This window comes from Eptesicus fuscus, chromosome 13 (assembly GCF_027574615.1).
Source record: "Eptesicus fuscus isolate TK198812 chromosome 13, DD_ASM_mEF_20220401, whole genome shotgun sequence".
NCBI classification, from domain to species: Eukaryota; Metazoa; Chordata; class Mammalia; order Chiroptera; family Vespertilionidae; genus Eptesicus; species Eptesicus fuscus.
Window position 1 is genome coordinate 50,577,326 of NC_072485.1, and position 15,831 is coordinate 50,593,156.

The following is a 15,831-nucleotide window of genomic DNA, read 5'->3' on the forward strand; positions in this document are numbered from 1 at the left end:
TTCGTGCACGAATTTCATGCACTGGGCCTCTAGTCCTATATAATGAGAGTAATATGCAAATTAGGCCGGGACATCACGACCAGCTCAGGAGGCTGCGTCACGACCAGCTTGGAGCCCGCCCCCAGCCCCGGCGCCACCCAGCTCTGAGGCCATTCCCACCAGGGGTTCGCGGACAGGCATGCCGCACCACCTGCCCTGGGAGCCTTCCTGCCCTGGGAGCAAGGCCCCCGGTGGGAGTGCAGCGCCGCCCAGCTCCAAGGCCACTCCCACGGGGGTTTGCGGGCAGGCACATAGCGCTGCCTCCCTGGAAGCAAGGCCCCCAGCAGACCCGCGCAGGAGGGCGTGCTCTGAGGCTCGCTGCTGCTGGGACCAAGGCACCCAGCGGAACCGCAGCACCCAGTGAAACTGCGGACCCGCCCAGGGGGTCATGCTCCGAGCCACTGCGGCCAGACTGTGGCTTGGGCCTGCTCCCCACAAGCTGTCAGTAGGACATCCCCTAAAGGGCTCCCAGACTGTGAGAGGGGGCAGGCTGGGCTGAGGGACACTCACCCAGTGCACAAATTTCGTGCACTGGGCCTCTAGTTTTGCTATACCTCACTACCATAGTTTAGTGCCCTACTATCCTCTAATTGTTCCACATGTGGTTACTGAAGCAGCCCATGATGGTACTCTGACAAACTTCTGAATCTCTCTTGAACTGAGCAAAGGTAATCAACAATATTAGCGGATTGTTAGTATTTAAAACTTCTCAGATAAATAATTTACTATCTATTAAAAAACACCATTTAAAAAAGTCAAATTGTATATTTTTTTAAAGTATCCTAAATATGTTCCTAAGTACAAAGAACAAAAGGTCCCTAAAAGTAAGCTATTTTAACCTTAGGCATATTTTCCACAAATGAGGTTAAATAAGCTCAAAGGATTTCATGGTATTTTCATTAAAAAAAAAACACAATGTATTGGAATTTACTTTCTATTTATCATTATATTTTCATTTAAACAACCAATACTGTATCAGTGTACCTAAAAAGAACACCAAAAAGGTACTGATGCTATAGATATTAAGAGCTATGTTACTGAAATAGCAGCAATGAAAAAAGCATCATTAATTTTTATAAATTTTTCCCATTGTATTTGCTTTCACAAAGCAAACAATTTATTCTCATCCTGTCACCACTTCATATATAATGCACTATTATACATCAGCAGGTAAAATATTAAGAACTAGGAAGGATAACTTTCAACTCAGCAGAAAATAAGCATACAACATAACAGATATAATAAATACTAGAGGCCCGGTGCACGAAATTCGTGCACGGAGGGGGGTTGTCCCTCAGCCCAGCCTGTACCCTCTCCAATATGGGACCCCTTGAGGGATGTCCGACTGCCCGTTTAACGGGCAGTCGGACATCCCTCTCACAATCCAGGACTGCTGGCTCCCAACTGCTTGCCTGCCTGCCTTCCTGATTGCCCCTAACCGCTTCTGCCTGCCAGCCTGATCACCCCCTAACCACTCTGCTGCCAGCCTGTTTGCCCCCAACTTCCCTCCTCTGCCGGCCTGGTCACCCCTAACTGCCCTCTCCTGCAGGGTTGATCACCTCCAACTGCCCTTCCCTTGCAGGCCGGGTGCCTCCCAACTGCCCTCTCCTGCTGGCCATCTTGTGGTGGCCATCTTGTGTCCACATGGGGGCAGGATCTTTACCACATGGGGGCAGTTATATTGTGTGTTGCAGTGGTGGTCAATCTGCATACTACTCTTTTACTAGATAGGATAGAGGCCTGGTACAGGGGTAGGGGCCAGCTGGTTTGCCCTGAAGGGCGTCCCGGATCAGGTGGGGGTTCCCTTGGGATGTGGGGTGGCCTGAGCGAGGGGCCTGTGGTGGTTTGCAGGCCGGCCACGCCCACTGGCAACCCAAGCAGAGGCCCTGGTATCTGGAATTTATTTTCCTTCTACAATTGAAACTTTGTAGCCTGGAGCGGAGCCAAGCCTGGGGCTCCCTCCGAGGTCGGCAGCCATTTGTGTTGGGGTTATAATTGAAACTTTGTTGCCTTAAGTGGGTGGGCCTGGCCAGGGTGTGCGGAAAGCTTTGCTTCCCCTGTTGTCGGCGGCAACCCTGGCCTGCTCTCTCAAGCTCCATCCTGCTGCCATTTGTTTGAATTTGTTTACCTTCTATAATTGAAACTTTGTAGCTTGAGTGGAGGCTTAGGCCTGGCAAGGGCAGGTGGAAAGCTTGGCTTCCTCTGTTACCTAGGAAACCTTGCTCTCTCTGGCTGTAGCCATCTTGGTTTGGGTTAATTTGCATACTCGCTGATTGGATGGTGGGCGTGGCTTGTGGGTGTGCCGGAGGTATGGTCAATTTGCATATTTGTCTATTATTAGATAGGATAGCCCCACACTTAATGAGATAAAACCTGTATCTCTTTCATCTCAAATAATTATCCATGTAAGCAGGACAGAGATAAAGAACTAGAGCCACAAGGTGAAGGGGACGGACACACACACACACACGAAAAAAATGAACAAACCCAAAAGCACTCATACCATTGGTATGTACTGATAAATAAAGTCAACCTAACATTTTCATTTTCGATCTCATCATATCAAAAGTCCACTATAAAGTTAGACATCTTTTCAGGAGACTTAAACAGTATCAGTCACTCATATTTTCTAGCTATATAACATACAGTTTAAAAGTACCTGAATCATTTCTTTAAAATTACAAAATGGATTTTAATACCACAGCATTTTTTAATTTTAAGAAAGCTGATATTATTTATCAACATCAGGAGAATTTTATATTCATAAGTTAAATGTTCAATATCCCCTAATATTCATAAAGCACAATACTCTATGAAAACATGTTTACATGCAATAAACATGAGGTTTATGAGCTGTCAATTAGCACCTTAAAATATCAGATCATAAAGTGTTCTAAATGAGGTGTTCCTTATTAAGCCACACAACACAGCACAAAATGAAAGCTTTAAAATTATAAATGAGCTGAAACTTTTAAAATAAATTTTACTTAATGCATTAGACTTTAAATAAACCCAGCAGAGTCACAACATAAAGACTGCTTTCCCCATTAGGATCACAAAGACTACATAATATAAATTCATAGTTAAAAATGTATGGAGGCAAAGACTGTCAAGAGCCTATAAATTATCATATATAATCTATACACAATGTATTCACAAAATAAAATAAATCCATAATAGAGTTTTAAATACAAAAGACTAAACTGTCTTGCCAGAGTTCCCAATTAAATATTTCATTTATTCATAGGGTTAACTAAGGAGTTTTAACATTACATATTTACAAACAAATGAAAATTCAAATACATACAAATATAAGAAAATTGAAAGGAATGTTCTTCTAAAAGTTATTTAAGGAGAAATACAAATATTTATAATATTTTGTAAGCCCCATCCTCTGACAAGACTTGTCACAACCAAATGCAGTTTGGTTTTTATCATAGCTTTGATATGTGAAATATATATTTGATACCTACCTTGAATGTTTATAAAGTTTACGAGGTCTACTATGCAATTTCCGATCCCAATTCTCTGGATCACTGGAGTTACTGTCATAAGGATGAGGGCGTCCTGCCATCCCAGTTCAAGCTTTCTCACTACTGCTCTGAAAGCACACATGTAGCACCCATAACCTACATAAAAAAGTAGTGTTGACCTTTAAGTCTATTCCATGCAGAATAAAAGAGTCACAGAATTTTAAATACTTTCAGACATTACTGTGACATTTTTTTAAAAAATGATATACAGGATTAAAAACACTAGACATATAAAATACCACAAATTAGATTAAAATAAACACCAGAAGTATTTTTAGATACTTTTCATTTGATCTTTGTATTAAATTTGCTACCAGTCTGCAAGTTTAATAATGTGCTATTTATATTTAGTAAATATATTTAACTACCATCTGTGTACATCACATTTCCAAGCATCAATATAATAGCAAAAAAGGCAAACAATTCCAGAAAATGATTCTTTCAGATGAAATTTCACTTGGAATACATTGCTTAATACTGAAAGTTTAAGATGCTTAACAAAGCATCTAGGTAAGACCAAATACCAATATTGTTATTTCTTTAGCCAAGTTAAAGACCTTGAATAGAAATTCCCTAGAATAGAAATTTAATATTTTCCCCAAATAAAGCATGTAAGAATCCTGATGCTTCCTTATAGTGCAATTATCACAAAAATATTTTATCAATATGAATCATATATTTTATGCCTGTTCATACGTGAGGTTTGTGGCTTATCTGTACAACAGTCATATGAAATTATAAGAAAACTCAATACCTTTACAGAATACCTGGAGTAAACACTTTAAAGTACACTCACTTTCCAATTTAATCTTCACAATCACCTTACATGTAGGCATTATAATCTCTATGTACAGAACAGAAAACAGTCTCAGAAGTTTAGCAATATTGCCAAAGGTCATAATGCTTATAAATGGCAGGATTATAAATAAAAATGAGAATTTATTATACAGAATCTTCATCTTGAAAAATGCTCTGATTGTAGTATTTTATTTGGAAATAGGTCAGATTTGATATTTAGAGATTGCAAACACCAAAAAAAGAAAAAAAAAACATAGTTAAACAATTTAAACAGTTATGTTAAGTCAGACTAGAACCAAGGTTTCCTGATACTCCTATACCTGTATATTTTCTATAAACTTTTCCAAGTTGGATTTGATAAAAGTGAGGAAGAGATGTGCATAAAACTCAGAATTGAGAAAAGACTGTATTTTCCTGAGTTTTATAAAGTATACCAGCAGTACAATTTCACACACACAAAAAAAATGGCAAAGATAAACTCATTAAAATTATAAGTCTATCTCAGAACTCAATAAAAGAAACACTTTCGTTTTAGAGAAAGTATTTTGCTATGTTTATACTTTATTCCTTATAGTTACTTAGTACTTTTTGTACAAAGACAATTGAAAATCTTATCAGTGACATATGCAATACTTTCAACAATAAAGAATTATCATACATAATAAAAGGCTAATATGCAAATTGACCAAACAGCAGAACGACTGGTCACTATGATGCACACTGACCCCCAGGGGGCAGACGTTCAATGCAGGGGGAGGGCCACTCAGCCAGAAGCCAGGCTCATGGCTGGCAAATGCAACAGCAGTGGCAGAAACCTTTCCCACCTCCACGGCAGCACTAAGGACCCCCTCAGGGGATGTCCAAGAGGGCCTAAGCCAGCAGTTGGACATCGCCCAAGGGGTCCCAGACTGTGAGAGGGCGCAGGCTGGGCTGAGGGACCCCCTCCCCAGTTCACGAATGTCATGCACTGGGCCTCTAGTTTAAAATAAACAAATGCAATTATTTTTAAACTGAAAAGAAAATCTTATAAGTGAAGATTTTAATATAATAAATACATAAATAAGTAGGTAGATCAATGAAATAAAAATAACAGAAAGGAGACTGGAGAAGAATTACATAATGGCTAATTTAAATCCTAAGCAAATGTCACACAGTTCATTTGCTGAATGATTCTGGAAAAAAAAACCTATTTTCTTTAGGATCGCTGAATAAGTGAAATTCAATTCTGTATCAGATGACATTAAAACTATAAAATTATTTTGAAAACAAAAAAATTATCAAGTTCATTTGAGTTTTTAGTTATAAAAATCCTATATAATAAAGAGCTAATGTGCTAATTAGACCAAACAGCAGAACGACACCTGGACAACCTTCCAGACGAAGCCGGGGCTGTGAGGGGCTGCGAGGGTCAAGCCCCTTGCATGAATTTCGTGCATCGGGCCTCTAGTAAAAACATATTTACTAAAAAGGAAACTTTTTGCCCTGGCTGGTGTGGCTCAGTGGTTGAACAGTGACCTAGGAACCAAGAGGTCATGGCTCAATTCCCCATCAGGGCACATGCCTAGGTTGCATGCTCGATCCCCAGTAGGGGGTGTGCAGGACGCAGCCGATCAATGCTGTTTCTCTCTGGTAGATGTGTCTCTCTCTCTATTCCTCTCTCTAAAATCAACATTAAAAAAATTAAAAAAAGATTCTGTAGAATGATATTTAGAGCATTTTTTCCTTATTTCATAGGTCTTCCAGTAAACTATTTCAGGCATTAAAATTTCTTTACAAGAGTATTTTTCTCTCCTCCTAGCCCATACCTATAAGACACACCCCTATGAATAAGATAGACACAAATGTCCATTGAGAAAAGAAGAATCCTAAATCATGGGATGCAGTGACTAAAAAAATATAACCACAAGGAATGGATAAGGTAAATTCAGATTCACATTTTCCACCCTTTTACAGTGGGCACATCTAGCATCAGGGAAATTCCAGTATGACTTCATAATTAATCTTATTGAAATTAACAAGAATGTACTTTATAGCCAGCCACAAGAAACTAAGGAATGTTCAGATGAAAGCTATCAAAAAGAAAAATCAATTGAAAAATCATATTTCTATTTCATTTGTCAATAAAACTTGGTTCTCACCATGTGAAAGCTTTCTCTCTGATACCGTTCTAATTTAACCTAGTTATGAATAACTGGAAAGCAGCAAAAGGAAGGTCGAGTAGTATAGGCAGTTCATTTGTGCAGCTTTGCCAGGAAGCTGCAGTTTAGATGCATGCTCAGTAAAGTTATGAGTGAAACAGGGAAGGAACTTACAAAGGGGACATCTGCAATACTTTCAACATAAAGATAAAAAAATAGGAAAGGTATTTGTCAGTCACACCTGGGAACAGGTCATTGGCCAGAATAAGCTTGGCCACTGCAAGCATAGAAAGATGAGACATTTAATCTCCTAAACAAAGGAGTTCACTCTTGAGCACTTGGCACTCTTGGGACTCCTGTTGCAGGGGACCTGCTCGCTTGGCGCCCCTGCATTTGTCCAGGTGGCCCACAACTATATGGACCCCATCGACTGCAGCTAGTCTAAGGCTAAACCAGACCAAGCTCCACCATGGAATGAAAGCTTTGGACACTGGCTTTTCGTCTAGCTCTACTGAATCCCCAGCTGCACACCTTCCAGAACTGGATTAAGGGAACTGGGACTTTTCAAACCCAGGAATATAATTTTATATAAATAAAAATCGCTCATCCTCCCATGTAAGACTCAGAAAATTCTTTTTCTTGCGATACTGTAAGGACCCCACTCCCAACAGCAACGGAGAAAGACCACATATTTCTGATAACATCCCCACTCCTTACTCCCAATAGTTAAGAAATACAAGCATACTAAAAATAAATGAAATTAAAGTTGGAGATATCTAAAAATAATATGCCTGTGTTTGCATATACATGCTAGTGAATTTTAAAGGTTATCAATAAGCTATACATATAACTACAAATACATAAAAGGCAAATCACACAATATATACTATTTTGAAATGTCTACTGACCTCTTCTATTTTAACCACTCTCTGTCCCATACTAATGACATTGTACTGATCTTATTTCATTCATTCATTCATTCAAGCACTTACTGAACACCCACTATAATATGCCAAGCAATTGACAAGAGGCTGAAGCAAGTCGGACATTGTTCCTGTTCTCAAAAAACCCCCACTCTAGTTGAGGGAAAAGACTCCACCAATGGCTCCATATACCACTTCACCCACCTTTCCCTCCTACCTGGATAGTTCTTATACTGTTACCCCACCCTGAAGTCATCCACGACATCTTGTTTTCCCTATAGCAAATCTACTTCAAAATTTTCTTCGCTTCCCATTCATAAAGCTACATGCCTCCATTTACAACCCTTGACAGCCATCAGTAGGTCTCCTGGTTGACCTCTTTACCACCCTTCAATTCTCTATTTGCTCTGCTATAATGAGAATTACCTTTCTAAAAATGTTTAATAGCTTTCAATTTCCTCTATCTAAACTCTTTACCATTAAAAAATTCCTTCAAAATCTGACACTTGGATACCCAATGTCTACTTCATATTAGGCAAACTAAAGGTTTTTATTGTTTGGATCTTGTCATTAACAAAAAAATAATTACTGGACTATTAAAAACAAAGTTCTTCAAAAATGTCACAGAACATTAATATTTTTAGGCATGATAAAAAAAATAATATAAACTCTGCCCGGCTGGCATGGCTCAGTGATTGAGCATCAGCCTATGAAACCAGGAGGTCACGGTTCGATTCCCAGTCAGGGCAGATGCCAGGGTTGCAGGCTCAATCCCCAGCAGGAGGACTGTTAGAGTAGACAGTTAGATATTAACAACAGAGCAGAGAGCAAAGGGAACCAGACATCTGATTAAGCAGAAAAACATAGCTTTACAGCCACCCCACAGGAGAAAACATCATCATTCTGTCAAACAGAACAAAACATCAGGTAGGGCCCTAACCGGTTTGGCTCAGTGGACAGAGCATCGGCCTGTGGACTGAAGGGTCCCAGGTTTGATTCCGGTTAAGGGCATGTACCTTGGTTGCAGGCATATCCCCAGTAGGGGGTGTGCAGGAGGCAGCTGATAGATGTTTCTCTCTCATCCGATGTTCCTAACTCTCTATCCCTCTCTCTTCCTCTCTGTAAAAAAAATCAATAAAAGTATTTAAAAACAAAACAAAACAAAAAACATCAGGTAGGGCCCCACCAGTATGGCTCAGTGTTTGAGCATGGACCCATGAACCAGGAGATCAAGGTTCAATTCCCAGTCAGGGCACATGCCTGGGTTGTGGGCTCCATCCCCAATATGAGGCATGCAGGAAGCACCAATCAATGATTCTCTCTCATCACTGATGTTTCTATCTCTTCCCCTCTCTCTCTGAAACCAATAAAAATCCTACATAATAAAAGCTTAATATGCTAAGTGTCCAGTCATCCAGTCATCCTTTCAAGCAATCAAAGAGTAATATGCTAATGATATGCTAAGGCTGCTCAACCGTTCACATGACAAGCACTGACCACCAGGGGGCAGATGTTCCAACCGGTAGGTTAGCTTGCTGCTGGGGTCTGGCAATCGGGACTAAGTGAGACGGGCCAGACACACCCTGGAGCCCTCCTGCTGTCCCCCCTTCCCAGCTGGCCAACCTCCCACGTCCCTCCCTGGCCCCGATTGTGCACTGATGGGGTCCCTAGGCCTGGCCTGCACCCTCTTGCAATCCCGGATCCTTCGGGGGATGTCGGAGAGCCCGTTTCGGCCTGATCCCGCAGGCCCCGAGGGACACCACCGGTGCAAAAATTCGTGCACTGGGCATCCAGTATTTAAAAAAAAAAAAATTGAGTAGGCAGGAAAGACAACTTTACAGTCACCCTGGGGAATCCACCTTACTAATGGGAAAGGGGGAAAAGGAGAAAATGGCAAGGGAATTCCTTTTACTAGGTGCATGCCCAGAAGAAGCAAAACTATGTGGTATGAGCAATAAAAACCAAAATGGCAACCATAAAGGGGGAGGGCACAAGCCCCCGAAAATCCAGGAAAGAGATAGTTTAAAAGAAAGCCTGCTCTTTCCCAAACCCAAGAAATATAAGTTTAACAAAGATCTTGTGGCAACCACTTGGCTTGCTCACTCTCTTCCTCTCCAAGAATGTACTATCATTTTTCGCTTTAATAAACTTTGCCACCATTGCTTAAAACTTTCCCTAGGTGAATGTCCCTGAAATTATTTTTCCGTGACACCACAGAACCTATTTCATCTGGTAACAGAATACTGATACACACACCAAAATAGAATATCAAAAACACTGTGGACGAAAGGAGCCACATGGTAACCTGACAAGCTCAAGGAAGGCCTGTATAGCAGTCTTACAAAATCAAAGACCTAAAGTAACCACAAAGTATGGTCTGAAATTAAACTTTAACTAACTGCAGTTATGGTGGGTAGTCGCCTCCTAGGCAGGTATCTTCCCTAACAAGGTCAACCTTTACCTTAACTGAGCTTATTGTCTTTTTGCATCTCAATAACATATCATTAAAATGTCAGGTTAACTTGTAACTTCCCTTTCTTCTAGGTCCCTCAGGGCATAACCAAATGCCCTGAGAGCCAAAACAGATACCACAAATTATTTCATTATCATGTTAATTGTTGACTGTTAACTATACTGTACCCACCTACAGAAGTCTATCATTTTACTCTATTCAATCCCAGAGGTACCCCCACCCCGCTCCCTTAGCTTTCTCCCACCTCTCTTATCTATCACCAATGGATTTCATGTAACCTACCTATGTCTCCTCCTTTGGTTGCAATGTATAAAAGTAGATGAAAAACCACCATTCTCTGGAGCATTATCCCAATCTTTGAGATTCTGCTTCCTGGCAATTGTCAAAAGTTTGGCTCAAATAAACTCACAAAAATTCTTTACAGGTTTGAATGTTTTTACGTTAACAGCATTATAAGTGAAAAAAGACAGACTCAAAGGTTCCATACCATATCTAATCTAATAATAGACAAATATGCAAATTGACCGCACCTTCGCTACACCTAAACCACGCCCACCAGCCAAGCCACGCCCACCAACCAATCAGGACAAGTATGCAAATTACCCCAACAAAGATGGCGGCTAATTTGCATATCAAGACAGCGTCGAAAGAAGCCAAGAGCTGCAGAAGGGAGTAAAGCTTCGAAGAAGCAAGCAAGCGGGGGGGGGGGGGGGTGGCGGGGGGGGAGGGGAAGAGAAGGGAGGAGCGAAGTCAGGGCGGGGGGCGAAGGGAAACGCAGGCGGGCTGGCGGAGAAGGCGGGGCGGGCGACAAGGGCGGAGCGGAGGCGGGGCCGGGGGCGAAGGGAAACGCAGGCGGGCTGGCGGAGAAGGCGGGGCGGGCGACAAGGGCGGAGCGGAGGCGGGGTAGAGTGCAGCAGGAAATCCTATTGCAGGATTTTTCCTGCAACGGGAACGCTAGTAATTCTATAACAGTCTCAAAAAGACCAAAAAAACAAAAACAAAAACTATAAGGACAGGGAACAGAGCAGTCATGGGTTATGGTTGAGGGTACTACTACTACACAGGGACAGCACAAGGTAATTGGGGAGGGAGGGCGAGGGGGATCATAGAACTACTGTGTATCTGGATAGTGGTGGTATCCCTTTGTCAAAACTAATAGAACTTTATACCAGAAAGGAAATTTTATTGCACATAACTTTAAAAAAAAATTTTTTTTAAAGAAAAAAAATCAGAGATATCAAACACATTAGCATCACTTAATTACACCACTTTTTTACCAAAACCCCAAGTCATACTGCCCCCATTGCCATCCCAAGCATACTTAACCAATAAGCTATCTTCCCACTGCCAAAAATAACATACAAAAACTTTTGATAATGAAAACTGGTAACAACTTTTCTACTTCTGCCAGAGAAAAGATTTTGGAATCAGATAAAACCAGTTGTATGACTTTGTACAGGCTTCTTAACCCCAAAGACCTCAATTTACTTAAATGTGAAATTACGAAAATAACACAACTCTCATTACCATTATTTTATCTATTACTATAACTTCCAATCTAATTGTTGTAAAGAATAAGACAGGATACTGTAAACAACACAGTGATAGGCACATTGCTGACTTTCTTTAGACCACTGCATGTAAATTTTGCATAATATTTCATTAGTTCTTTCATCACTTTCTATTTGCCTTTTGAAATCACAGATGAGAATTCCTAAATAACCACTCAACATTTATTGAGCACCTGTAATGTGCTAGATGATTGAAATAAAAAAATGAATATGCTATCCATGTCCTAATTTAAAAAACAAAAAGCAGGTAACTACCATATATGCCAGCATGATCAGAAGCAAAATATCAGAACCTTTTCTACCAGAAGTTATTTTTCCACTAAATGCTTTATTTTAAGGAATCTAATATTTCTTCAGACAAAATACTTGCTGACAAAGGAAGACTCTCAATATTATAGGTAGTATTCCATTTTTTAAAATATATATTTTTATTGATTTTACAGAGAGAAAGGGAGAGGGCTAGAGAATTAGAAACACGGATGAGAGGGAAACATCGATCAGCTGCCTCCTGCACCCCCTACACTGGGGATCGAAGCTACAACCAGGGCATATGCCCTGACTGGGAATTGAACTATGACTACCTGGTTCATAAGTCGCCTCTCAACCACTGAGCCATGCCAGCTGTGCTACATTTGTATAATTACTCAAAAAACCTACTTTTATAAGTAACTTTTCTAAGTATTTATTGTAAAACAATTTTTAAATCAATAAGCATTCAAGGTTACTGCTAAATAATATCATTCACTACGGAAGGAAAGATGATCAAAGATATCATACAACTTTTCATCTAAAATGACACTATTTCCCTTTCTTAATGAGTTTAACTAACTTGAACAGCTATACTAAGCATGTCAAACTCAAAGGCTAGCACATTTAAGTTTATGTGGGCCGCAAAAAAAACAAAAGCTTCAATTTTCATAGAAACGTAGTTTTATCTCTATAAAGACATGCTGAATACAAAGGGCTGAAATAAATGAGTAATCATTAACATAAAATAGAACATTTTAATAAAAATTAATATTTTTTCTTGAACATTAACTTACCAGACACCTAAAAACTGCACAAATTAATAAGCATAACACAAATAAACCTATTTTTCTTGTTCTCCGAAAATGAAATATTTCCTGTTGCACACACCAAACTAGTCAGTCCAAGACTAATGATGTGGCAATTGGCTGCTAAAATATTCACTGCTAGTATTAGTGGAGAGAAATGGTGCGCCTGTGCTTAAGGGATATGAATGCAACACGATTATAGTAATCAGTCATTATCATTTTAGTTCATTATTAATAACTAGAGGCCCGATGCATAAAAATCGTGCAAGGGGCTTGGCCCTCGCAGCCCCAGCTTCATCCGGAAGGTCGTTTGGCTGTCCAGTCTAATTAGCATATTATGCTTTTATTATTATAGATTATGTATAACAGGATAATGTAAAAATTAAGTTGTGAAATTTTTATTAAAACATTTCTTACATACCGTTATATTGGCTGGGCCGCAAAAAAATATTCATTGTGGCCACATGCAGCCCATGGGCTGCGAGTTTGATATGCTTGAGCTACACCTATATATGTATATAAATAATGCACAAAGCCCCAGGTGGTTTGGCTCAGTGGATAGAGCGTCAGCCTGGGGACTGAAGGGTCCCAGGTTTGATTCTGGTCAGGTGCACATGCCCATATTGTGGGCTCGATCCCCCATGGGGGGTGTGCAGGAGGCAGCTGCTCAGTGATTCTCATCATTGATGTTTTTCTCTCTCCCTCTCCCTTCCTCTCTGAAATCAATTAAATATTTTTTCTAAATAATGCACATATACTTTCATACCAGTACTATATATATACTACATATACACAAAAAATAAAAATGAAAAAAGTACTAAAATAAATATAAATGGAAGTTCTACTGTTTTCTTCACATGGCACAATGAACAAGTTTTTCATACACTCCCAGAAGTATATGCAACCCACTAGGGCCGTGGTCAGCAAACTGCGGCTTGCGAGCCACATGCGGCTCTTTGGCCCCTTGAGTGTGGCTCTTCCACAAAATACTACGGCCTGGGCGAGTCTATTTTGAAGAAGTGGCATTAGAAGAAGTTTAAGTTTAAAAAATTTGGCTCTCAAAAGAAGTTTCAATCGTTGTCCTGTTGATATTTGGCTCTGTTGACTAATGAGTTTGCCGACCACTGCACTAGGGAGATCACTGGAATAAACCACTCAGGAGACTTGGAGACGTGCTTTCCCACTAGCAACCAATACCTTTTATCAAAATCAAGTAAGGGGAGATATATGTCATCAGTTCAGTTCAAATAAGCTCTTTTTTTGTTGTTGTTAATCCTCACAGAAGGATATTTTTCCATTGATTTCTAGAGAGTGGATGGGAGAGGGAGGGACAGAGAGAGAGAAATATCGATATAAAACGACACACCAATGATTGGTTGCCTCTCACAGGCACCCCAGAGGGCAGCCTTCTCTCAGAGGTGCTTGCAGCGATTACCGAGGGACAATGAGACCCAGGGGCATCAGAGGGCAGGGGGGCTGATGGGAAGCCAAGACTGTCTGCTCAGCCCTGAGACTCCGCCCCATCCAACCAGGGCCAGGGATCAAGCCTGCACCTTGAGGTAGGTGTCCTTGATCGGAATCGAACCCGGGACCTTAAGTCCCCGGGCCAACACTCTACCCACCAAGCAAAACTGGCTAGGGCTCAAATAAACTCTTACAAAATAATTTTTTTAAGTCAGGTAAAGGAAAGGCTTAATCTGAATTTCAGTTTTCTCTTCCAAAATTTAGAGTATTAGTGAATTTCAAAATTATGGTTTTATAATACCATTAGTCTCTAATAACTAAATATTCTTTTAAAAGAGAAACCCTAGCAGAGAAACCAAGATGGCGGCATAGGTAAGCACCTAAACTGCTGCCTCGCACAACAATTTCAAAACTACAACTAAAAGACAGAACGGACATCATCCAGAACCACAGGAAAGCTGGCCGAGTGGAAATTCTACAACTAGAAAGAAAAAGCTCATGGAGAATCAGAGGAGCTGCAAAGGAAGGGCTGAGGTACAGAGACACACGCGCACAGGGGAAGGGCGGCTGAGTGCCTGGCTGGCTTTCTCTGGCAGGAGGGAGAAGGAAGCTCCCAACTGCACTTAACCCCAGTTCCGACTGAAGTGAACCCCAGTTCCAGGCGAGATCCTGTGGACCCAGGCTCATACTGGGGGAGTCTGGACTGTCAGGTAGAGAGAAAGGCACACGGAGACTCAGGGGAGCCACAGAGGGGCAGGGGTCTGGAGGCGCGTGTACTGCTGAGGCTGCCGCTGGCTTTCCCTAGCAGGAGGGAGTCGGAAGCTCCCGAATGCACTGAACCCCAGTTCCAACTACAATGAACCTCACTTCCGGGCGAGCCCCTGGGGACCCAGGCTCTTACAGGGGGAATCTGAACTGTCAGGCGGAAACTCAGGGGAGCCGCAAAAGGCAGAGGTCTGGAGGCACACATGCAAGGGCGCACAGAGAGGACTGACTGCTGAGTGTGCCGCTGGCTTTCTCTAGCTGGAGGGAACTGGAAGCTCCCGACTGCGCTGAACTCCAGTTCTGTGTGAGAATCTGGGAATCCAGATTCATTGGGGGAGAAACTGGACTGTCTGGCAGCAGGTGAAACTCGAGGGCAGCTTTCTCTCAGAGGTATTTGCAGCTATTACCGAGGGACAATAAGACCCAGAGGCCTCATAGGGCAGGGGGGCTGATGGGAAGCCAAGACTGTCTGTTCAGCCCTGAGACTCCGCCCCATCCAAGCTGAGCACAGAGGCTTTTGCAATTTTGCAAGTCTTGTCTCATAAGGCTGTCTCCAGCACAGAAGTTCTCCCGGCATAGACACAGCTGATCCTCACAGCCAACTGGCCTGGAGGTCAATTCCTCCCAGTGATACCAACAACAATCAAGACTTAACTACAACAAGGCTGTACACACAGTCCACAAAGGTGTGCACCAAGAGTGTCCACCTCAGGTAATTGGGGAGGCTGAGCCACTGGGCCATATAGGACACCTAGCACACAAAACTACCCTACCAACTCAGGGAAGCAGCGAAAATGTGGAGACAAAGAAACAGATCACAAACGAAAGAAATGGAGGAAAACAAATGACTGGATATAGAGTTCAAAACCACAGTTATAAGGTTTTTCAAAAATTTCCTAGAAAAGGCCGATAAATTTAGCGAGACCCTCGAGGATATGAAAAAGGACCAACTAGAAATTAAACATACACTGACAAATAAAAAATATTATACAGAGACCCAACAGCAGACTAGAGGATCACAAGAATCAAGTCAAAGATTTGAAATATAAAGAAGCAAAAAACACCCAACCAG

At 41.4% G+C, this 15,831-nt stretch overlaps 1 protein-coding gene across 3 annotated transcripts in view; it reads right to left on the bottom strand.

Moving 5' to 3' along the window:
- Window positions 1-15,831, bottom strand: part of BTBD10 (BTB domain containing 10) — a 69,224-nt gene that overhangs the window by 45,431 nt on the left and 7,962 nt on the right. The window contains exon 2 of one of the 3 annotated variants that reach the window (XM_054725298.1): window positions 3,513-3,668. The exons of the other annotated variants lie outside the window; for them this stretch is intronic. Within the exon in view, the coding sequence (XP_054581273.1) occupies window positions 3,513-3,613 (101 nt within the window). The 5' untranslated portion in view covers window positions 3,614-3,668. The remainder of the gene's footprint in view (window positions 1-3,512; window positions 3,669-15,831) is intronic. 3 annotated transcript variants of the gene reach the window in all.